The sequence below is a fragment of the Pecten maximus genome, chromosome 1 (genome assembly GCF_902652985.1).
Source record: "Pecten maximus chromosome 1, xPecMax1.1, whole genome shotgun sequence".
NCBI classification, from domain to species: Eukaryota; Metazoa; Mollusca; class Bivalvia; order Pectinida; family Pectinidae; genus Pecten; species Pecten maximus.
Window position 1 is genome coordinate 23,188,205 of NC_047015.1, and position 25,567 is coordinate 23,213,771.

At 38.0% G+C, this 25,567-nt stretch overlaps 1 protein-coding gene across 25 annotated transcripts in view; it reads right to left on the reverse strand.

Annotated features, from left to right (window-relative positions):
- Positions 1-538: 538 nt before the first annotated feature.
- The window catches only part of LOC117328142 (protein FAM149A-like), an 85,594-nt gene continuing 60,565 nt past the window's right edge, over positions 539-25,567 (reverse strand). For 3 of the 25 annotated variants that reach the window (XM_033885644.1, XM_033885636.1, XM_033885539.1), the window contains 13 exons: positions 22,021-22,160; positions 20,898-21,038; positions 17,508-17,681; positions 17,125-17,257; positions 16,813-16,864; positions 16,503-16,609; positions 15,914-16,026; positions 13,712-13,901; positions 13,339-13,479; positions 12,315-12,437; positions 12,003-12,078; positions 11,611-11,742; positions 539-8,989 (listed from right to left, as the gene is read on the reverse strand). In XM_033885644.1, the coding sequence (XP_033741535.1) occupies positions 8,925-8,989; positions 11,611-11,742; positions 12,003-12,078; positions 12,315-12,437; positions 13,339-13,479; positions 13,712-13,901; positions 15,914-16,026; positions 16,503-16,609; positions 16,813-16,864; positions 17,125-17,257; positions 17,508-17,681; positions 20,898-21,038; positions 22,021-22,160 (1,587 nt within the window). In that variant the 3' untranslated portion in view covers positions 539-8,924. Of the gene's footprint in view, positions 8,990-10,317; positions 10,372-11,610; positions 11,743-12,002; positions 12,079-12,314; positions 12,438-13,338; positions 13,480-13,711; positions 13,902-15,913; positions 16,027-16,502; positions 16,610-16,812; positions 16,865-17,124; positions 17,258-17,507; positions 17,682-20,897; positions 21,039-22,020; positions 22,161-25,567 lie in introns of all 25 variants that reach the window. The other 22 variants (XR_004532914.1, XR_004532885.1, XR_004532889.1 and 19 more) reach the window with 22 other exon arrangements.

Genomic DNA, 25,567 nt, shown 5'->3' on the forward strand with positions numbered 1-25,567 from the left:
AATGTACACTTGGGACTAGGGTAAAATGTACACTATATGGTAAATGTACACTAGGGACTAGGGTCAATGTACACTATATGGTAAATGTACACTAGGGACTAGGGTAAAATGTACACTTGGGACTAGGGTCAATGTACACAAGGGACTAGGGTAAATGTACGATATGGACTAGGGTCAATGTACACTATATGGTAAATGTACACTAGGGACTAGGGTAAATGTACAATATTGACGAGGGTCGATCTACACTATATGGTAAATGTACACTTGGGACTAGGGTAAATGTACACTTGGGACTAGGGTAAATGTACAATATTGACGAGGGTCGATCTACACTATATGGTAAATGTACACTTGGGACTAAGGTAAATGTATACTAGGGTAAATGTATACTAGTGTAAATGTATGCTAGGAACTAGGGCAAGTATATGCTAGGGACTAGGGCAAGTGTAGAGTTTGTCAGTAAGGAAGTGGCTATGGACCTGTTCTGTTTTACACAGTCTGATATAGGAGAAAAAACAATACAACAGTGAACAAGTAGAGTATTAATCATGTTTTATTTACAGCTGTTGTGTATGCATCATAAGTAGCAACAGTTGACATATTGCACATAGCTACACAGGTTGTAGTTGGCATAGTTGCCCTAGAGGCGGTGGTAACCACACCAGCCTCGACACACCACCTACTGCTGTCTGACAGGAACCACTCACCACCGAGGCAGCAAGTTCATCCCACATTAACCTAAAAGAATCACATATTGTTAATATAAAATGAAAAATACACTGAATACATAAATCTGTTCGTTTACTTTAAAAAGGGCTATATTATCTATACTACAATCTGACCAGATCTGACTTTTGTAAATATTTGACTATGAATGAGATTCTCTCCGTAAATGATCAGAAATGGCCCAGCAACACTGGTGTGTGACTGGTAAACCAGCTATGACTAGGATCTGTTAGAACCAACATCTTGACTTTCAATATCCTCATGGTCACTCGCTATATACCCAAGAACATCTTAACTGTAATTGTCCTTTTGGACATGCCAGTCGTCACTGCCCCCACTGACATCTAGGATGTCATTGTCCCAAGGGACAACTTTACTCCATCCCATGGGATATCACAGCCGTCACTGTACCCAGGGGCATCTCAGCTATCAGAGGCCCTCAGGATATAGTAGCTGTCGCTGTCGCTAGAGACTTCTCAGCTGTCACTGTCTGTAGGGACATCTCGGCTGTCACTGTCTGTAGGGACATCTCAGCTGTCACTGTCTGTAGGGACATCTCATGATCAGCTGTCACTGTCTGTAGGGACATCTCAGCTGTCACTGTCTGTAGGGACATCTCGGCTGTCACTGTCTCTAGGGACAACTCAGCTGTCACTGTCTGTAGGGACATCTCAGCTGTCACTGTCTGTAGAGACATCTCAGCTGTCACTGTCTGTAGGGACATGTCAGCTGTCACTGGTTCCATGAACATCTCGGCTGTCTCGGTCTCTAGGGACATCTCGGCTGTCACTGTCGATAGGGACATGTCGGCTGTCACTGTCTCTATAGGGACATCTCGGCTGTCACTGTCTCTATAGGGACATCTCGGCTGTCACTGTCGATAGGGACATGTCGGCTGTCACTGTCGATAGGGACATCTCGGCTGTCATTGTCTCTTAGGACATCTTGGCTTTCACTGTCGATAGGGACATCTCGGCTGTCACTGTCTCTAGGGACATCTCGGCTGTCACTGTCTCTAGGGACATCTCGGCTGTCACTGTCTCTAGGGACATCTCGGCTGTCACTGTCTCTAGGGACATCTCGGCTGTCACTGTCTCTAGGGACATGTCAGTTCCATGTATATGACTATCTACCAATGCCAGCTTTTTCATAAATGATATGAAGGATAGCAGTCAAGGTCCCTAGGGGTATACCAGCAGTCCCAAGTTATACTAAAACCTGTGATCTATCCAGTCATAACTAACAAAACTGGTCATTTTTGTTGTGATTTAAAAACTGTAAGGCTGTCAACTTTTTGTATAGCATATTTGAATCATATCAACTGTATTAATGTGGAATGTTTGCTTGATCCGATATGCTAAATTTGGGTCCATATGTAAAATGATAACCAATATCCTAAAGTTACTTCCCTTGACACTGAAGATCTAATTAATGGTCCTTATCACTGTAAAAACAACATTTAAATAGAAAATTTAAAATGATATGGAAAAACAAGTATTTAAATGATCACTGTGGGTAGGTGGTTTTTGTCTATAACCATATAGTACTGTCTCTCACTCTTATCAAATGGATGTTTTACTAAAGCATGACTGTAGATATGATGAAAATAAGTCTTTACAGGGACAATCTTTAGTAAGATATTACAGTTACTGAGACATCCCTCAGTAAGACATTACAGTCAGTTACTGAGACATCCATAAGTAAGACATTACAGTCAGTTACAGGGACATCCCTCAATAAGACATTACAGTCTTTTACTGAGACATCCCTAAGTAAGACATTACAGTCAGTTACTGAGACATCCCTCAATAAGACATTACAGTCAGTTACCGAGACATCCCTCAGTAAGACATTATAGTCAGTTACAGGGACATCCCTCAATAAGACATTACAGTCTTTTACTGAGACATCCCTAAGTAAGACATTACAGTCAGTTACTGTGACATCCCTCAATAAGACATTACAGTCAGTTACTGAGACATCCCTCAGTAAGACATTACTGTCAGTTACTGGGACATCCCTCAGTAAGACATTACAGTCAGTTACTGAGACATCCCTCAGTAAGACATTACTGTCAGTTACTGAGACATCCCTCAGTAAGACATCACAGTCAGTTACAGGGACATCCCTCAGTAAGACATTACAGTCAGTTACAGGGACATCCCTCAGTAAGACATTACAGTCAGTTACAGGGACATCCCTCAGTAAGACATTACAGTCAGTTACTGAGACATCCCTCAGTAAGACATTACAGTCAGTTACTGAGACATCCCTAAGTAAGACATTACAGTCAGTTACTGAGACATCCCTCAGTAAGACATTACAGTCAGTTACCGAGACATCCCTCAGTAAGACATCACAGTCAGTTACTGAGACATCCATAAGTAAGACATTACAGTCAGTTACAGGGACATCCCTCAGTAAGACATTACAGTCAGTTACCGAGACATCCATAAGTAAGACATTACAGTCAGTTACTGAGACATCTCTCAATAAGACATTACAGTCAGTTACTGAGACATCCCTCAGTAAGACATTACAGTCAGTTACTGAGACATCCCTCAGTAAGACATTACAGTCAGTTACCGAGACATCTCTCAATAAGACATTACAGTCAGTTACTGAGACATCCCTCAGTAAGACATTACAGTCAGTTACCGAGACATCCATAAGTAAGACATTACAGTCAGTTACTGAGACATCTCTCAATAAGACATTACAGTCAGTTACTGAGACATCCCTCAGTAAGACATTACAGTCAGTTACTGAGACATCCCTCAGTAAGACATTACAGTCAGTTACGGAGACATCCCTCAGTAAGACATTACAGTCAGTTACTGAGACATCTCTCAGTAAGACATTACAGTCAGTTACAGGGACATCCCTCAGTAAGACATTACAGTCAGTTACTGAGACATCCCTCAGTAAGACATTACAGTCAGTTACTGAGACATCCCTCAGTAAGACATTACAGTCAGTTACCGAGACATCCATAAGTAAGACATTACAGTCAGTTACTGAGACATCTCTCAATAAGACATTACAGTCAGTTACTGAGACATCCCTCAGTAAGACATTACAGTCAGTTACTGAGACATCCCTCAGTAAGACATTACTAGTCAGTTACTGAGACATCCCTCAGTAAGACATTACAGTCAGTTACTGAGACATCCCTCAGTAAGACATTACAGTTACTGAGACATCCCTCAGTAAGACATTACTGTCAGTTACTGAGACTTCCATAAGTAAGACATTACAGTCAGTTACTGAGACATCCCTCAGTAAGACATTACAGTCAGTTACAGGGACATCCCTCAGTAAGACATTACAGTCAGTTACTTGGACATCTCTCAATAAGACATTACAGTCAGTTACTGAGACATCCCTCAGTAAGACATTACAGTCAGTTACTGAGACATCTCTCAATAAGACATTACAGTCAGTTACTGAGACATCCCTTAGTAAGACATAAGTCAGTTACTGAGACATCTCTCAATAAGACATTACAGTCAGTCACTGAGACATCTCTCAATAAGACATTACAGTCAGTTACTGAGACATCCCTTAGTAAGACATAAGTCAGTTACTGGGACATCCCTCAGTAAGACATTACAGTCAGTCACTGAGACATCCCTCAGTAAGACATTACAGTCAGTTACTGAGACATCCCTAAGTAAGACATTACAGTCAGTTACTGAGACATCCCTCAGTAAGACATTACAGTCAGTTACAGGGACATCCCTCAGTAAGACATTACAGTCAGTTACAGGGACATCCCTCAGTAAGACATTACAGTCAGTTACAGGGACATCCCTCAGTAAGACATTACAGGACACCCATACTAAAGTAAGCAGCTTTCAAGATGAATTAAAATTTCATGATCTTCAATTGGTAGTCTTTAAAAGTAGCCACAATTATTTGTTCAGAGAACAATTTCCCAATTCTCTTTCAATGATCCCGTAATAAGCCTACATTGCTTCCATAAACTTCACCTTAGTAATTTTATATTTATTTGAAGTGGTGTTGCTGGGAATCAGAATTTCAAAAAAAAAAAAAAGAAAAAAAAAAAGAAGAAAGAAGAAATTACAAACTTCACTTATCCCGAAAAGTAACAAAACATCTTTGCAACTGCAGCTTTGGCAACAGTCATACAAGCCGTTGTATTCTTGTGCATTTACTCCTGCATTACCAACTATTTTCAATTGAAATAAAGTTTATAACACACAAAGAGCATGTCCAAACCTAATCCAATATCACACACATACCTGAGATTGGTGAGCAGAGACATTACTGTAGGCTTGCCTGAGAAGATGTGAGCAAAAATTTCATAGGTTGGCATAAAGAAAAATATTTATCTTTTTACAAAAATTTTGGTCTAATTTATATTGATAATATCGGTTTAAGTATAGTATACAGTTTGCTGACATCACATGGAAAGTTGAGGAGAATGCTTTCTGGGCTTCACATGTAATACATGTTCTTTACCTTAACTTTGGTAGGATACAAATCATGACAATTTTTTCGGAATTTAACTTTAAATATTACTCTCAGAAGTCTTGATTTGATTCCATTTGAAAGTGTATCACTTCAAAAATTATGGAGATATGACAAATGAATGAAATGGACTCAACTCTTCCATATAAAAATGTTTTGCATTCCGAATCATACAATTCTGATACTTGTCCTCATTATCAAACCTCCTTATCACACCTATCATCACTACCACACCACCTTATCACACCTATCACCACTACCACACCACCTTATCACACCTATCATCACTACCACACCACCTTATCACACCTATCATCACTACCACACCACCTTATCACCACTACCACACCACCTTATCACACATGTGCATACTATCACACCTCCATATGACACCTGTTCTAACGCACCATCATATATCACATCTCTCCTCACAATACACCTCCATATCATGTCTATTTTCACTACCACACCTCCATATCATGTCTCTCCTCACTACCACACCTCCATATCATGTCTCACCTCACTACCACACCTCCATATCATGTCTATTCTGACAACCACACCTCCATATCATGTCTATTTTCACTACAACACCTCCATATCATGTCTCTCCTCACTACCACACCTCCATATCATGTCTCTCCTCACTACCACACCTCCATATCATGTCTCACCTCACTACCACACCTCCATATCACATCTCTCCTCACTACCACACCTCCATATCATGTCTCTCCTCACTACCACACCTCCATATCATGTCTATTTTCACTATCATGTCTCTCCTCACTACCACACCTCCATATCATGTCTCTCCTCACTACCACACCTCCATATCATGTCTCTCCTCACTACCACACCTCCATATCATGTCTCTCCTCACTACCACACCTCCATATCATATCTATTCTCACTACCACACCTCCATATCATGTCTATTCTCACTACCACACCTTCATATCATGTCTATTCTCACTACCACACCTCCATATCACACCTGTCCTTACTACACCTCCCTCCATATCACACTCGCCTTTACTACCAAACGTCCATATCACACTCACCCTCACTACCACACCTCCATATCATGTCTATTCTCACTACCACACCTTCATATCATGTCTCTCCTCACTACCACACCTCCATATCATGTCTATTCTCACTACCACACCTCCATATCATGTCTCTCCTCACTACCACACCTCCATATCATGTCTATTCTCACTACCACACCTCCATATCACACCTGTCCTTACTACACCTCCCTCCATATCACACTCGCCTTTACTACCAAACGTCCATATCACACTCACCCTCACTACCACACCTCCATAACACACCTGATCACTCTACCATACCTCCACATCAAACATTTTTAAATATACATCACACAGGAGTATGAAGCTGCATGGCTGAGGTATAAGTAGGCAGTATCATGTCTACACCATGCCATTACCTGGGGCTTAAGCTGCCATGCAGCCCTAAAAGGCATGGACACAACAGTTCTCAAAGATCCCACCCATGAGTGAGGCAGTCCTACTGTTGAGTAGGTGGATAGGAGGGCACACCGCTGCTCCACTCATGAGTAGGAATGACACAACAGTTCATCATGTCTCCAGCCACAGGTAGCTTAGAGCACAACAGTTCACCAGCAAACCTATTTACACTATTTACAAATTTACAGGATGAAGCATAAACAAATGATCGTTAAAAATAAGAAAATTTATATAAAAAAAAAAAAACACATAATATCCATAACTTAAAGCACATATCACAGAACATCAATCATAATTTGTTCATAAAAGTTAGGCATTTTATCAACATCCAAATATGTTGCCTGATCAGTTTCTACATCCTCCAGCAATGAGAAACTTTAGTATATCACATAATTATGATCACGACTATTATTGTCCAGCTATTGTATCTGTCCAGTAGCATTAGAAGGGCCACTATATAACCAGTAACATCAGAAGGACCACTATATAACCAGTAACTAGTCAAGTGTTCATAGGCAAGGTTCAGTAGTGTCTGCATCTCCTCGAATTCACACTGCGCTTCAATATAATATTAACAGTGAGCATTACAAGGGGAGCTTTCTGCGCGTAACAATGTCTAAATAACTAATTGTACAGAAAAAGTATCATTATTCTACCACAAATACAATTTTGTCGTAAAAAGGCACACCTAGATGTTTGTTTTCACAATTATGTTGTACCTGATATAATTCACAATTGCCATTCATAATTTGCAGACAGAATGAGTAAATGTTTTAGAGATGTATCTAGAAGCTGCCAGGCAAATATCCACTAATCTGTGCCATCACTATAGCGTCAAACCCTGGATCCAGTTTAGGGGATTGATGAGTTGTCTCCCTTAGAGAGAACCACACCAATTGTAATGAGCATACATCCAAGCAGAACTTGTGTCAATGTTATGCTGCTACACCAGACACACACTACCTAAGTATCCTGAAAGGCTAAACCCTGGTTGTGTGCCCAAGTTGTGATAAAAATTGAATATCCAGCACTATGTAAAGCCACAAAACCCTGTCCCTGATAAACACTGGTATCTCTGACACTTTCAAGTTAGAATGTCATCACGGTTCAACAGACCAGATATCTACTTTTTCAGGATCCTTTAACAGTATTTCACAGAACCATAGTGTCAGGATTTTCTGGAGCTGACAATGTGACTAGGTGTGTAGATATCCGAGTTAGGCTGTCTAGGTGTCCAGCGACTACTACTGCCTGATTGAAGGCAATGTTTGACACCACTTCCTGGTTGAGGGCAATCCTTGATGCCAGTATCTAGTTGTAACAACAGTACCTGCTTGAGGGCAATCCTTGATGCCTGTATCTAGTTGTAACAACAGTACCTGCTTGAGGGCAATCCTTGATGCCTGTATCTAGTTGTAACAACAGTACCTGCTTGAGGGCAATCCTTGATGCCTGTATCTAGTTGTAACAACAGTACCTGCTTGAGGGCAATCCTTGATGCAAGTATCTAGTTGTGACAACAGTACCTGGTTGTGGGCAATCCTTGATGGCAGTATCTAGTTGTAACAACAGTACCTACTTGAGGGCAATCCTTGATGCCAGTATCTAGTTGTGACACCACTTCCTGCTTGTGGGCAATCCTTGATGCCAGTATCTAGTTGTGACAACAGTACCTGGTTGTGGGCAATCCTTGATGCCAGTATCTAGTTGTGACACCACTTCCTGCTTGAGGACAATCCTTGATGTCAGTATCTAGTTGTGACAACAGTACCTAGTTGTGGGCAATCCTTGATGCCAGTATCTAGTTGTGACAACAGTACCTGGTTGTGGACAATCCTTGATGCCAGTATCTAGTTGTGACAACAGTACCTGGTTGTGGGCAATACTTGCCAGGCCAATTCTACTCTCTGGATGTGGACTGCCTGATAGATGATACCAGTAGCTGGTTGTGGTGATATTTTATCCAGTACTGCTCATGGGGGATCCTTGAAGCCAGTTCCTGGTTGTGGGCAATACTTGAAGCCAGTACCAGTCCCATCTAACCGTCACATGATGCTAGTACATGGCTGAGGGTGAATCTTTACTGTCCCGTACACCAGTCCCATCACACAGTCACACAAATTTGGCACTAATTCTGTAGATGAGTTCATATGACCTACACAACAATGACCGCTGACGGCCAAAATGCCGCCAACAGAGATATGGTTATGACTTCACCAGGCGTGACTTGAGAGTTCGATATGGGTTATGATGACTTGGCGGTGATGGGGCTGAAAAAGCAAAATATATGTTTAGGCACATTCTACCGAAACATATAATACTACAAAAGTACTGTTATAGCTATGATTGTAAATAAAAATAAAAATATGGTTATTGAACAACAGAAACATGTTTTCAAATTTACATCTCACTTTTAAAATTAGTCTTGTCAATAAAAATCAATTGATAGCTTGTGTTTGGTAACAACTGGCCATGGGTATACAGTTTAAAGAAAAACAACAAAACACATCTAGAAACAAACAGTCATGCAGTTAGTAAGAGTCAAACTCTAGTTGTTATCTTTCAAACTTCATGCAGCAAAGTTCATGTCAGGGGAAAATAACCTGAATTACCTGTAAGTAGTTATGGTAACGACCACTGTTTGGTCTGGTTCCCCTGCCCCTAGCTAACACAGTCCTTATCAAAACTGATCTGTCCATGACCCCTTCCCAGATAGTAAAAACATTGATTTGGATCATACCATAAAGGTACCCCATTATTTCAGGATTAACCCGGTCAGTCTAGTTACTATAATACCTTTAACAGGTAGCTACATCACCAGAATCTCTTTCAAAATTCAAACTTTTATATTCTCAAATGAACATGTCATTTGTTTTGTTTAATAGTGACAATTTTTAAAGTGATTCAATCAGGAGGCAAAATTGACCTGTACTGCTCACCTGTTCTGCAACGTAACTTTTAGTGAAGAATTCATTGGAATATGTTATGCATGAGACTGAGAAAAATGAGAGAAGATTCATACAACAGATTTTACATCATGTCATAAAAACACTTGCCCGTTGCGCTGGTGAGCTGAAAATATTGAATTTGCTATCCTTTTCAGGAAAGTCTCATAATTATTCTCAGATTGCTGGAAATCCCCATGAAGGACAAGTGGTGGACTACACTAGTGTTTTACCACTCAGAACATTCCTATGGTAACCATACAGCTTCAGCAGTACTTCAATCAAAATCTAAACTTCTATTTCAATTCTTGATAGGTTTTCATATATTGGCAGAAAAAGAATATGTTTAAGTTTGGAGACAATTTCATATTACCTCAGTCTCAGAATATCAAGATTTATTTTTTTCCAACATACAAAATAAAGCATGCAGAATTGGTATGTAAACTGTGACCGAGTGCTGAGCTTCAATCATGACTGTGTAATAGACAGCTGTAACACTGCAGTATATATCACTTCATAGAGATATAGAAACAACAACAGGTCACAGTGAACGAGTGATAAAAGGGAGGGAAAACCAATCGTGAAGTGTGAAATAAACACGGCCAACTTGTCAACTCAACTGAGGCTGGCCAGCCATCAGCTTCTCCATTTACCTCAGTACTCGAGAGGTTTGGGTGATTTAGGAGAGAATAGTAGTTGGTTTGGACCTGTTATAAACAAAGAACATTTACCTTCTTACACTTAAATCAAAACAAACTAAAACAGTAAATTCATGTTAATGATATCCTCATATTCAGACAGTAAAACTAAACAGATTGTAAGAACATACAATTTACTTGTGTGGGGTATTTTCTACTCGTGATACAATGAATTCACATGCATTCTGACACCAGTCAACAGATAGCAGGCTCGTTCATCAGTGCAAAATACAATACCACTAGCACTAATTTTTATACAGATTTGGTGAACTCATTTCCCCCCATCATCTCTAACAGAATACAGTTTGTACCATTAACAGACAAATATCAACGGACCAGTCAAATTTAGTTATACCGCTAGGTAGATATCACATTCATGGACCAGTAAAATTTACAGTTATACCGCTGGGTAAAATTTACAGTTATACTGCTAGGTAGATCTCACATTCATGGACCAGTAAAATTTACAGTTATACCGCTAGGTAGATCTCACATTCATGGACCAGTAAAATTTACAGTTATACCGCTGGGTAAAATTTACAGTTATACTGCTAGGTAGATCTCACATTCATGGACCAGTAAAATTTAGTTATACCGCTGGGTAGATCTCACATTCATGGACCAGTAAAATTTACAGTTATACCGCTGGGTAGATCTCACATTCATTTATGAGAATGATCTCCCATTTAACAACTAAACTCCTACCAGAAATATGGATTGAAAAATAATTTTTATGACAAATTCCCAACAAAACATGTTATTACCATGCCAATATCACTGACAAACATAAAATATTATACAAATAACACATTATCCGATAAATATTTTTAAATGTAGTTAATTTATTTCACAAAATACAGCATTAAAGCCATAAAAACATATTACACATAATGAGTCAGTGACCACAAGTTAACCTTCCATCTCGTAAGGCACACTATTGTTAAATTAATATTCATGCACCCTATTTTGTGTATCTCTGTATTTTAGTACAGGTGGGTTTTTTTTTTAAATACTGAAGTGCTTTTAGTATTTGAATAGATTGAACTTAAGCAATCCAAAATCCCCTGAATTGTACCTTTTGGATATTCATTTTACTTTTAAATTCTAACACTGGGCACACTTTGAAATATCATTCCCCCCAGGTCTATTCCAGATAGCACTATATTGAAATGGGACACTTCCTAAGGTCTCACTATGGGGTAATCTGATATAATCTTAATACATAGACAGCAGCTATCCCCTACTTACTCCACTGGTTCGGGAAGCTTGTGACATCATCGAGACCCTCCTCAAGTATCTCCGGCTGCATGTGATTTAGATGATTCATGTCGTTGGATGGCTGAATACTACTTCCATGTATACCCAGCAATGTCCTGTCCCCTGTCACACAAAGCCATTTTATACACAGACTGGACAAAGTATACTGATCTTCACCACCTCCATCATGTAATCTCATTTAGGTATTAATTTGACTAATTAATTACGAAAACAATGTACTTAGCAGTTTCTCCAGTAACAAATTTTCCCCAAATCATTTGGAAATTTGCCAATACATTAATTATAACTATAGGAGCACTGTTTACAGTATAATTATCTTAGCAATCAGAAACTTAGTTGAAAGACTTTCTTCAAATACTTACCTAATGATCTGGCAGGAATAGTATTTAGTCCAAAAGGTGTGGACGCCCGTCTTGTCTGGCCTAATGGTGTGTCCGACTGTTCAACACAAACACAAGACCATGTATGACAACTGTCTGTTATACCAATTATCATTACTATATGACTCTATCTAGTATTGAGTGATGGTCAGATCACAGCCCAGTATAAATAATAAACAGGTGGCCATTATGAACAGCTGTTTTCATGGAAAGTTGGACTGTTGGGCTAATTCAATAAACGTATTATGCTAATAATTACAACATATGACATTATGACTGGAAGAAAAAGGTTACCCGCATGGCGTGAGTGGTGCTAGGCCGCGTGTCAACTGGAATCATAAACTGGTTGCGGTGGGGAGCCCGAATGTCTTTGTCTACAGCACTGCTGGCTCTGTTACTAGCACTATGAACCTTCTGCTGGAATTAACATAACCGTGTCTTGTATGACAAGTGATGATACATGTTATAAATGTTAAAATCTTTACATAACCATTGAACGGTTGTCAGATTTCTTTCATTGCCAATACGTATGCTATCTAAACGACAGAATGATTATTTACCTGTTATTCAGAGCAAAGTCATTCAAATGATTTATACAAAACTATAATTTGTGCTATACGAGGCGAAATGATGACAAAGTGCTAACATGATGTATTATTGTCATGTGATCTATAACACAGCTATAGTCCTGTGACTACAATCTGTATTAGCATTGGATTAATGCAAGACCACAGAGCAAAATGTAAATAATATGATTCTATATAAAACCTTACAAAATGATGTATATCACAAAGTTGTAGGGCACATATATACCACGTATTATAGACTGTTGTAGGGCACATATATACCACGTATTATAGACTGTTGTAGGGCACATATATACCACGTATTATAGACTGTTGTAGGGCACATATATACCACGTATTATAGACTGTTGTAGGGCACATATATACCACGTATTATAGACTGTTGTAGGGCACATATATTCCACGTATTATAGACTGTTGTAGGGCACATATATACCACGTATTATAGACTGTTGTAGGGCACATATATACCATGTATTATAGACTGTTGTAGGGCACATATATACCATGTATTATAGACTGTTGTAGGGCACATATATACCACGTATTATAGACTGTTGTAGGGCACATATATACCATGTATTATAGACTGTTGTAGGGCACATATATACCATGTATTATAGACTGTTGTAGGGCACATATATACCACGTATTATAGACTGTTGTAGGGCACATATATACCATGTATTATAAAGACTGAAAACATTATTACAGGATGATTTCCGACTTACTTGTGTCCGTGTAAGTGAAGGACTTGGTTCGATCTCAGAGCTGAGTGGGGGAAGAGCACCATTCCTCTGGAGGTTGAGGTCGTTATGAGGGGTGATTCGTGTGACCCTGAGAGCACCAGTGGGACCAGTCCGCTCCTCATCCTAGCAACAGACCAATAATAAGTCAGCAAATCTATCATGTCTACCACCCATATGTCACAGGTGCCACTTAAAATAATTCTGTTCTTGATGTATGACACACTACACTTGGGGTTTGGAATCTCATTTTTATGACCCTGAAGACAGCTTGAGTATGACATCCAACATTTTACATTTGGAATGCATGCCTTTACTTGACTGACCCTAAAAACTACACAGAGAGTCCAACACTTACCACATTTGGTGTTCGTGACCTTTGATCCAGAGGGGCTAGACGTAATAATGACCTGGGAATGGCAACATTTCTAGCCCCTGATAGGAACTTGTTGCCCCCAGCTGTTATACTTGTATTTGGACGATTCTGATTTTTGTGTGTTGGCTGAATACTGGAGGCTGGCCGAGCAGTGAGAGGATCTGCCTGATCACTGAAAGAATAAACAACGACGACATTGGTAACCATCACTCACAACAAGTTACTTATTACTTACAACTGTAGAGTAACTTGTTAACGCTATCTATCAATCTGTTAGTTAACCAAGTTCAAAAGTATCAAAGGAATTTGGCATTTCCTGAGTTACCTTACTAGTAAATCTATAACTGTCACCATAAGGAAAACAAGTAACTCCCACACAGGCTTCTTCTAAACCTTTCAACCAATGAGGGGCCTTCAATGGAACAGTTACACTTCCAATCCCTCAACGGGGCAAAATAAAAAAAGAAATGGGGTCTGAATGGAAAAAGAATATTAAAATGAGCATTATCAGCAAATAGGCATGAATATGTATAAATCGAAGTGTCAAGGCCACTCATAGGTGCTGTGTATGAGGGAATGAAATACAAGAGAAAAGCAAGTACTATATAAATATAAAATGGCAGGAAATAAGAAGACATTTTTAAAAGAATTGCATTCCTGATTGTTTTACTGATGATTATCCTATGTCATTTTAAGGAATTTTATTTACTTTAAAAAAGGCTGTTGACCTGTTGTTGTGTTAAAGTTGTGTTGAACGGTGAAAAATTACGATTTTAAACCTCACTTGAATTGGCATGCTATAATTAAGTTTAATTCTTAGATCAATTAATCAGTGATTTCTGTCATGTTTCTTGATCAACCACATCGCGATTCCCTATGTATGACATTCCTGTGAATTACTCTCCCAGTATATTTTGATTTCTAAGTTTTTAAATTGTACTCAATTTACAGCTTTTTTTTTTCTCTGTGTATTAACTGATCTGTATCATGATTAAATATTTGATAACTTTCGTGAAGAAACTCGTCTCGGAAATCAAATTTGTTCCCGATGAATGGGCCTACCTTATCTGTTCCGGTGACTTGTTGAATCGTACTTTCATGTTATATACTTTGTACAAGCATTTCACTATCGACTGATTTAAAACATGCAACCACTTTATTGCTATCGGAATCTCTTTTACAGAAACAATCTAACATTAGGTTTCGCCTCATAATCACTTCAACCAGCTCAACCAGCACTACCATTTTGTGTGGCCTATTTCATGGAAATAACAAACCAATCAGAATGTATTCTACTTTCATTTTAAGTATCAAATGTAAAAACAAATGGAGATTTCACTTATCAATTTCAAATTGGAAAATCTGAGACTAAAAACAATATTCGATGGGCGAGGGCCATTGTTACCAACCCAAGAGCTTGATGTGACTTTCTAATGTCGCATCAACAAGAGTGTAAACGAGTTACCTCCCCTCACAGAAACCAGGAAGCAAGTGTAGTAATTTGCACAGAAAATAGTTCTGAATACTCAGGGAACAGGTCATTATGTATGATTTTAACTGTTTTTCTATAATCTATTTATCTTAAACAAATGTGTTCAAACATACTAAAGCATGAATCATATTACTTAATGACAAACAAATACTTCGTGGAAGTAACGTTTGTCTAAAGTGTTGTTAGCAGTTTTTGGGGAAAACAATTTTCCGGTCCCATTCTGAACTAATCGGGATTCATCATAGAAATAAGCGCCATTTGATTCCTCTGAGAGTTCCGAATGAATTTGTTCTAGCGAAATTTATCAACGATCGCTTAAGGTGGCTGTTTCACAGCACCTAAAAAACAACAATCTGAAAGGAAAAAATTTATTCTCAAATGCACAATTTAAGGGGGAAAATTATGATACCCTGTATGCATAATGTTCCATTATATGTTTGGACAAGATATAGACAGACAAGCATATGCCAATATACCCCCTCTTCCACATCAACTCCTTGATTGAGGTTATAATTACAAGCATGCTTGTCTGAATAGTTCCAAACTTTTCAAAGCGTGATGAAAATCAGTTATGTAAAATTGATAATTTAACTGCTGTACTTTGTACAAGTGATGGAGACCAACAGTTTATTCTGGTTTCTCTAGTTGTTTGGGACAAAGTGTTACAGGTAAATAAGGAGTGTGAAACATACTGCAACAGTGATTTCTCCCTGGTTATCAAATCCTTCCTCGAGATTTGGAGTAGTTCATCTAACTGTGGTTTACTGTGTTTAGGAACACCCATTGTTGTGTAGGATCTAGGCAACTGTTCAAAAAACAAAAATACTCATAAATTATCATTTTAAAGCAATTAAATTTTGTATTGATAGTAAAAATTGTAAGAGAGTTAATTTCACAAATGATATGACACAGCAGTCAAACATTTTATTTACGAAGATAGACATCATCCGCAACTTCAACACTGAAGATGTTTAATTATGTATGGTCAGTCATTATAAAATTAAAGCTGAGTTGGCTTATTCCTGCTGTAGTTAAACATGATACTTCACAAATAAATCACATCTGTACGAAACTATCAATAAAACTTCACACTTGTACAAAACTATCAATAAAACTTCACACTTGTACAAAACTATCAATAAAACTTCACACTTGTACAAAACTATCAATCAAACTTAACACTTGAACAAAACTATCATCAAAACTGCAGACAATTTGTTTTACACAATTACTTTGATGAAAATATAGTGGGACACATAAAAACAATAAGGAGTTATCTACCCTTTGCATGTAGAAGGAGGGTTCTCGTGATGGAGGCAGCTGCATGGTGTTTGATGATGATATATTTATAGTCATATCAGCTACAGGGAGGGACGGCTTACTCTCCTCTGAAACAGCAGCAATATCAATATCAGTTTTTTTTCTCCTCACAGCAGCCAGGGTCATTTAAAATTCCATAAAAATATGTATTACTTATGGTATTTAAAATACATAGACAAGTATAATAGTCAGAGTTTCAATGGCACCACTAAACCACTCAAGGTCCATATCAGTGAAGTTCACATCCATTTATCATAAAAATAAATTTTACCTAAGACAAGGATCGAATACTGTCGATTCACATTTCTCATCCATTCCAAAATCTGAAACATACAATAAAACCAAATAAAATGCTGGAGAATTATTTTCCCTACTTTCCTTGAACAAGATGTTAAATCCATTAATTTAACTGTTCTTTGTTGACTTTCTTACTAATAAAGCAATTTCTCTAATAATAGATTTTGAATTAAAGATATTGCTCAATTTCTCTAATAATAAATTTTGAATTAAAGATATTGCTCAAAGTCCTATTATGTCACCATTTTATCTTCTATCTATATTATGGACTGGACATATTGATTACCTCTTGCCACATGTGATCAAACACTGAGCTCATTACAGCATCCTTGACACAGGCATTAGGTGTAATAGGAGGGTAGCCAACACGTCTACGCCGAGGCGTCAACTGCTTCTTCTGGTAGTAATCATCGTCATATCTACACAAATAAAGTATTTTTAATATCATTGTTTACACTTAAATCAATCAGACAAAATTTATTTATTTCTTCTTTGAACGATCATTTATCACTGTCGTGATCGTAAATGTTGTCATAATGTTACTCATATAAATCAAATTACAATCTAGCATCAAACATGAACTTTATTGGTTTTACCTTCCCACCAATGACATATGAATATTCTGAGGTTTCAGTCGGTGAATTAATCTTATCAGGACCCAGTACTCACATGTCTACATAGTCGATAGCTATGATCTCCTCATACTCGCCCTCCTGGCTGAAAATCTCCTCCTCGAGATGTGTGTACTCGGATGAGACATTGGACGTTGACATGCCTGAATGGTAAGATCGTGCGTCCAATGGAGGTTGTTGTGGTCTTAAACGCTGTCCTGACAGTGTTAGACTGTTGATAAAATCAGACGTGATGTACTCCCAATACCAATTACAATCAGACGTGATGTACTCCCAATACAAATTACAATCAGACGTGATGTACTCCCAATACAAATTACAATCAGACATGATGTACTCCCAATACAAATTAAAATCAGACGTGATTGTACTCCCAATACAAATTACAATCAAATGTGATGTACTCCCAATACAAATTACAATCAGACATGATGTACTCCCAATACAAATTACAATCAGACGTGATGTACTCCCAATACAAATTACAATCAGACATGATGTACTCCCAATACAAATTACAATCAGACGTGATGTACTCCCAATACAAATTACAATCAGACATGATGTACTCCCAATACAAATTACAATCAGACGTGATGTACTCCCAATACAAATTACAATCAAATGTGATGTACTCCCAATACAAATTACAATCAGACATGATGTACTCCCAATACAAATTACAATCAGACGTGATGTACTCCCAATACAAATTACAATCAGACATGATGTACTCCCAATACAAATTACAATCAGACGTGATGTACTCCCAATACAAATTACAATCAGACATGATGTACTCCCAATACAAATTACAATCAGATGTGATGTACTCCCAATACAAATTACAATCAGACATGATGTACTCCCAATACAAATTACAATCAGACGTGATGTACTCCCAATACAAATTACAATCAGACATGATGTACTCCCAATACAAATTACAATCAGACGTGATGTACTCCCAATACAAATTACAATCAGACATGATGTACTCCCAATACAAATTACAATCAGATGTGATGTACTCCCAATACAAATTACAATCAGACGTGATGTACTCCCAATACAAATTACAATCAGACGTGATGTACTCCCAATACAAATTACAATCAGATGTGATGTACTCCCAATACAAATTACAATCAGACATGATGTACTCCCAATACAAATTAAAATCAGACGTGATTGTACTCCCAATACAAATTACAATCAGACATGATGTACTCCCAATACAAATTACAATCAGACGTGATGTACTCCCAATACAAATTACAATCAGATGTGATGTACTCCCAATACAAATTACAATCAGACATGATGTACTCCCAATACAAATTACAATCAGATGTGATGTACTCCCAATACAAACAAGGAGCTGCAAAGCTTGGCATTATCCCCCGCGCCCCGCAGTTGGTATGAAAACCCAAATACATGTACAGTGGAACTTCGTTAACTTGAACTCGGAAAACTTGAATACCCCGCTTAACTCGAAGTACCTCTTCAGTCCCGGCCGAATTCTCTCTTTATCTTAGTAAAGAAAACTCGGAAAACTCGAAAAACTTGGATAATACGAAGTGAAAATTTGGTTCCAACAATAAAAATCCTATTTGAAATGATCGAATAACTCGAAGTATAATTTTCGTGTCCAACAACGATCGGTGGTAAACGCCGACATTTTTTAACAGCTAAATTCCGTTTGTAATACTGAATATATCGGCACTACAAACCTACATGCTATTATAAGTGTTTCATAAATTCATTAAAGAAATTGTCGGTGGAATCTTATAAAAACAACTCTTCGTGATAAAAGTACTGCTTTACCTACATCAGGTAATTTCCTAAGGCGGTCACCGATATTAGTACACACGATAGTCAACAACTCATCTACCCGCTCGCTCAAGTGGAACTAATCTCTGACACACCGGTAGATCTACTCGGCTGATGATTTTACAGGTGTAGAAATGAAGCAGTCACCGGTGCCTACTAAATCTTTAAACTACTGAAACAAAAGCGTAATTACTGACTAGGTGTTCAGAGTTCGACTGTAACGGTTAGCGCTGTCTATTAACCAGATAACATGCCAACTCAGTAACAGTAACATTTTATATGCACATGCGCAGCCCAACTTCCAGTGCTAATACACATGAAAGTTGCGTGGTTATCAATAAAACGTAAGTAGGCCTATCAAACAGCATTTTATATGTCCAATATAAGGTAATGGTTCTGTTACGTTTTACATACGATCTGTGTTAAACTTAAACGGTTATTTGATTTGACATGAATAAATTGTTATTCTGTCGAATTCCGTTTTATCGTTATTCCTTTGGCAAACATGACTTGCACATCAGATCGTTATTGAAGTGACTAAGTGAAAGAAACTTTATTGTGACTGTATATCGGCAAAACTACACCAAAGTACAAGTGACAGAATGAAACATTACATATATATTTACATGTATTGACCAGTCTTCACACTAAACTGATGAGCGACAGAGCGGAGTTATAATGATTATATAATGTTGACAAATATTGACCAAACTTTTCACCAAAAATGACAACTCGCTTAATTCGAACACTCGGATGACTCGAAGTTTTTTCGTGGTCCCGTCGACTTCGAGTTAACGAAGTTTCACTGTATATATCAAGCTCAAAGTAAGAGTTATTAAGGAAACAGTAATTTGGTATTTTGGATTAAGTTTCCATGGTGACAGAAAAAATACTGAAAATAGAAGGTCCGCAATAGCAAAAGGCACAACTAGGGCACTAGTCTGATATATACTGAAATTTTCAAGGAGCTGCGTCGAACGGTTTTTTAGTTATAGCCCCGAAACAAAAGGAAACAGTAATTTGGTATTTTTGACAAAGTTTCCATGGTGACAGAAAAAATACCGAAAATGGAAGGTCCGCAATAGCAAAAGGCACAACTAGGGCACTAGTCTGATATATAATGAAAGTTTCAAGGAGCTGCGTTGAACGGTTATGGAGTTATAGCCCGGAAAAGAATCTCGGACAGACACACGGACGGACAGAGCCCAATTTAATATCCTCCGCAAACGCGTTTCGCGGGGGATGATTACAATCAGACGTGATGTACTCCCAATACAAATAACAATCAGACATGATGTACTCCCAATACAAATTACAATAACGTTCATCAATAATGGACTTTTGTATAAAAAAAAAAAAAAAAAAAATTTTTTTACTTTCCATATCCACAAAACTTACTGTTTCTCAAACAAAAAAGGAAAACATTAAGTTGTATAATGATATATTAGATAAGGGCCTTATTTCTTGGTTTGGTGATATTTCAGTCTAGTTTTCTTAATTTTTGTGATTTACATGTTGATTTAGTTGTGGATCTTCAAACAACCAAATCAAACTGCATTAAGGTTATGTTTTAGTGTTGCACACAGACAAATACCTGTGTATGTCTTGCGTGGTGACCATTTCGTGGTCTGTGATATCCACCAGTCCCATACTGCCCGTGGAAGGCCGTGAACCTTCGCTCTCGATTGCCTGGAACCCCATATCCTGAGGATGGAACAATTGTTCGCCCAGGATGCTGTCAACAAACAACATCAAATATATATCTAGATATGGTTAATAAGATCTAAACTAATATAAATACACTTCTATAACATCAACTCTAGTATACAGGTACATGAAATAAAATACCTTAAAGCCTCTCCATGTTTTTGTTTATAGATATAAAGCTTCAAACCTGCTCATGCAGTTACATCAACAATTCAATAGCATGTAATAATAATCTAAAAATAGAATGTGATCCAACCAATTTATGCGATTCAACCCAATTCTCATCCCAGGATGATAAACAGAAGAGCATTGGTTTGTTCATCCTTGTTGACTCCATAAGTTGTAGATGATGTAATTTTACCCAATCCGTTTTATTTGCCTTTTGCTGCAGCAACCAATATGTCTGATCGATTTTGGGTTTCTTATAAGTGACTTTGATCACCAGTCCACCATTCTTCAAAGCAAACTGGTCTGAGCATGCGTGCATGAAATATTTTCTGCAGCTCATTTACATATAGAGAGTGGAGCAACACATAAGTGATTGCCCACATCGTTGGGTAGTTTCCCAATTTTAGTTGCAATTATATAGAACTACAGTATTGATTCGCATATCATCATTGGGGTATATTTTTCTATCATTAAATATATTTTTGTAATTGTCATATTTCATAAGTTACAAAAATATAGCAAGGGTTTAATACAGCAAAATATTTTGCAAGAAATCACAGATCAAGAGGAGGCAATTCTTAACATTGCAGGTAGTAAACAATGAAGGGAATTAGCTGTGTTTATTGAATACAGTTGTAAAAATACCCTGGTCGTGCATCAAGTACATTAATCATTTTAATAAGTAAAGAGTTGTCAAACTGTTGGAATAATCTTACAGTACATGTGTATACCTCATATTTATATCAATATACTAAACTACCTAATGTTTGTTACCGTAATCTGTTTAGGAATCAAAAGGCTAAAACAAATTTCTGTTGAGAGGAAATAAATAAAATATTAACCGTAAATGAGGAAACCGGAGATTCCATTCCTTGCACTCTTTGAGTATATAACTTGGTCCTTCTACGTTTTGTTCAAATAACATGGAGTCAATCTGGTCAAACAGGCATTGTACTGTTTTGGCTGCCTGTTTATCAAACTCCTGAAAAAAACACATCAACAATAAATGTAAACAGTTGGCGTGGGTCAAGTGACAATATCAGCTACACAATGCTGATATTTATAGCATATATTTACAAATTATTGCATGTATTTACTGTATTTTGGTTTTGTTAATATCTTAAGACACTTTTATTTCCGCAATAACACCGAGGCTTTATTATTAAAAACCAGGTATTTTTGCAGCTGTGATTATATAAAAGTAGAGTAAGTTTCTGTTATATATTCTTTATAATAAGGGAGACCACACAGGAAGAGGTTGGAGGTGATGATTTTAATGTCTCTGTACTGCTTAATCTGAAATTAAATTACTTTACTTCCTTCTTTGTACAAAATCTTTTTCATATAGCTAACTTTGACAATTTTTCTTTGTATCTAAATCAGATGAAGTATAGAATATTTCACGCCAAACTTGGACACGATCATGTATCAATAGCCACATTGTATAAAGAATGCAATTATTCTAAATATTTCACCTGAGTGAAGCCAGACCACAGGTAACAGAAGAATAATCTGGTAATAATGTAAAACTTAATGACAACTGTTGGTAATCTGACATGGCCTCTTCACCCTAAGCTAGGCTGGAGGTAGCCGACAGGAGCTCAGGTAGGGATGTGGTGAGGGGAGAGAAGGGGAAAGAAAAGAAAAGCAAAAAGGAAAACAGAATGAATGTTGATTTGGAAATGGACCCTAAAATGTACCCCTATAATTATAACCTTGTTACTATGAATATTATCTAGTAAGGGTGGACATGTTCACACATGATAACCAGATCATAGAAATCACTTGAAACCATATGATACTAATCAATACAAGCCACCTGTCCTGGGGTGGTGGTCAGACAGTTAGGGTTTGTGTAAAACATCAGGTCTCTACCAGGACAGTCAGCGGTTGTGTTAACACCAAACACTGCCATACTTCAGGTATTAATCAACAAACCCACCACTCAACAAAAAATTATTCTACCTTTGATGTTTGATTTAAAACATAACTGCCTACAATTCAGCAGAGAGTGGACAATGTTGATTTGTTTATCAACATATTGCCACAGTGGTGGATAGTAGGACTGGATATCCCTGCTGCGTACCATGGCCTGGTGTGGGGACAGATAGTAGCACCCCAGTCGTCGTACCATGGCCTGGTGTGGGGACAGATAGTAGCACCCCAGTCGTCGTACCATGGCCTGGTGTGGGGACAGATAGTAGCACCCCAGTCGTCGTACCATGGCCTGGTGTGGGGACAGATAGTACCACCCCAGTCGTCGCACCATGGCCTGGTGTGGGGACAGATAGTAGCACCCCAGTCGTCGCACCATGGCCTGGTGTGGGGACAGATAGTAGCACCCCAGTCGTCGTACCATGGCCTGGTGTGGGGACAGATAGTACCACCCCAGTCGTCGTACCATGGCCTGGTGTGGGGACAGATAGTACCACCCCAGTCGTCGCACCATGGCCTGGTGTGGGGACAGATAGTACCACCCCAGTCGTCGTACCATGGCCTGGTGTGGGGACAGATAGTACCACCCCAGTCGTCGTACCATGGCCTGGTGTGGGGACAGATAGTACCACCCCAGTCGTCGTACCATGGCCTGGTGTGGGGACAGATAGTACCACCCCAGTCGTCGTTACACAACCTATACTACCTTGTCTGTCTGCTGTCACACCAATTGTCCAGACTTAAACACTTAATGATGGGATTAGATTAGTTACGGTAAACCTCCAATTAATTCGAACACGCGGATAGTTCGAACACACATTTTTTCCTAGAAAAACAATAATTTTTTAGCTAGTAATAGTTCTAACTCTGGCTGTTTATAACAGACACTATTTCGGATAGTTTGAACTTGTCAAATGAAGAAAGTAAAGTAAGATTTTTTTCGGCAAACTCTATTGAAAGCTCGCGACGACTCGGCCCCGATGACAGGCCCAGAAAAAATGCCAAGATTTAAATTTGATCAGCAGGCACGTTTAGTTTATTAGATTGTATGCGTGATCATTAGAATGCGTCTGTGATTTAATATATGCCACATATTATAGCGTTAATTCGGTTTTTTTACATTGCAAAATACACCACGCATGAGACAGCTGATTGCAAATTTAGGCCCCAACAATGTATAAATAACATGCGATCTTTGTATTCGCGCTGTATGGCAAACTACGTAATCATCCGTGTATTTTCACATATATCTAGTGTTAACTTAGCATTATGATTATTTAATTGTGACTGGACATCTCTTAAGTATTGCCAATCAAGGTATTACCTGAAAACCTACGACCTCACGCTAGGTAAGCAGGCCACGCGAGGTGTCGCTTGCGGTAAAGTTGAAAGGATCGGCTGCCCGATCGTGCTGAGTGACGTGAAAAGCATTCATATCCAGTCAAAACAATCCACAGGTGTCCCAATTAGTGATGGATAATTTTGCAGGTATCAACTATGTTTGGTAGATAATACGACTGGGCATATTTAAAAACACATGTTGATGTTATGACCCAATTTTACCAACATATATCGCCTATTTTTACAGTAGTGCTTTTGTAAACGCAACAGGTTATGTAGACTGCTTTTGATGTATTGAAGAGACCATTTATTACAATAATATAGCGATAGTTTCTGATTCAGATAAAAATATAACCATGCAAAGATTATACTGTACAAATGTTTAACTTTTGTGTCACAAATGAAACGTGTACTGTACTTTTTTTGGGCCTACTGTAGCTACGCAATAACCGAGCGGCTTTGCGCAATAACCATCATAATTATCGCGAAATGAAGAAGTTTAACGATCAATTAACATTGAATTAAATAAAATACTATGATTTTACTTACTTATAAATGTGCCATTGTTCAGGCCGCCGTTGTTACGTATCAGATTTACGACGGATGTGTTTGTGTCTAATGATTTTACTCTGCCGAGATTTTCGCCGATATTGACTCGAATAGTTCGAACTCACGCTTATTTTCTGAAGCATAATTTTGAATAATTCGAACAGGTTCGTCAATATTTATTTAATTTTGTTCGAACTAACCTGGAGGTTTACCGTATGTAAAGTTTAGTTATGTATTTGTATGACATTGTTTATAATTTCTTCTGGCTCTCTTTATGGAAGGGTTAGAAGCAAAATCTGTCAGCTATCTATAATTCAAATTTAGTGATGGATTGCTGAGGTTTGTAATAACCAATACATTCAATACAATGCTTAGATCCAGGGCAGTCACTAACACATGATGGCAGTTCTAGCCAGGGTAGGAAAGACAGAGGGATAAGGGTTGTATTAACAAATAGCAAAACTTGGTATCTTAGTATCTCAGACTATAATGAAAAGATATTAATTTATTGTCAAAAGTTTATTACCATATCATCATGTCATGATAGAGAAAGTCAGCCATGTT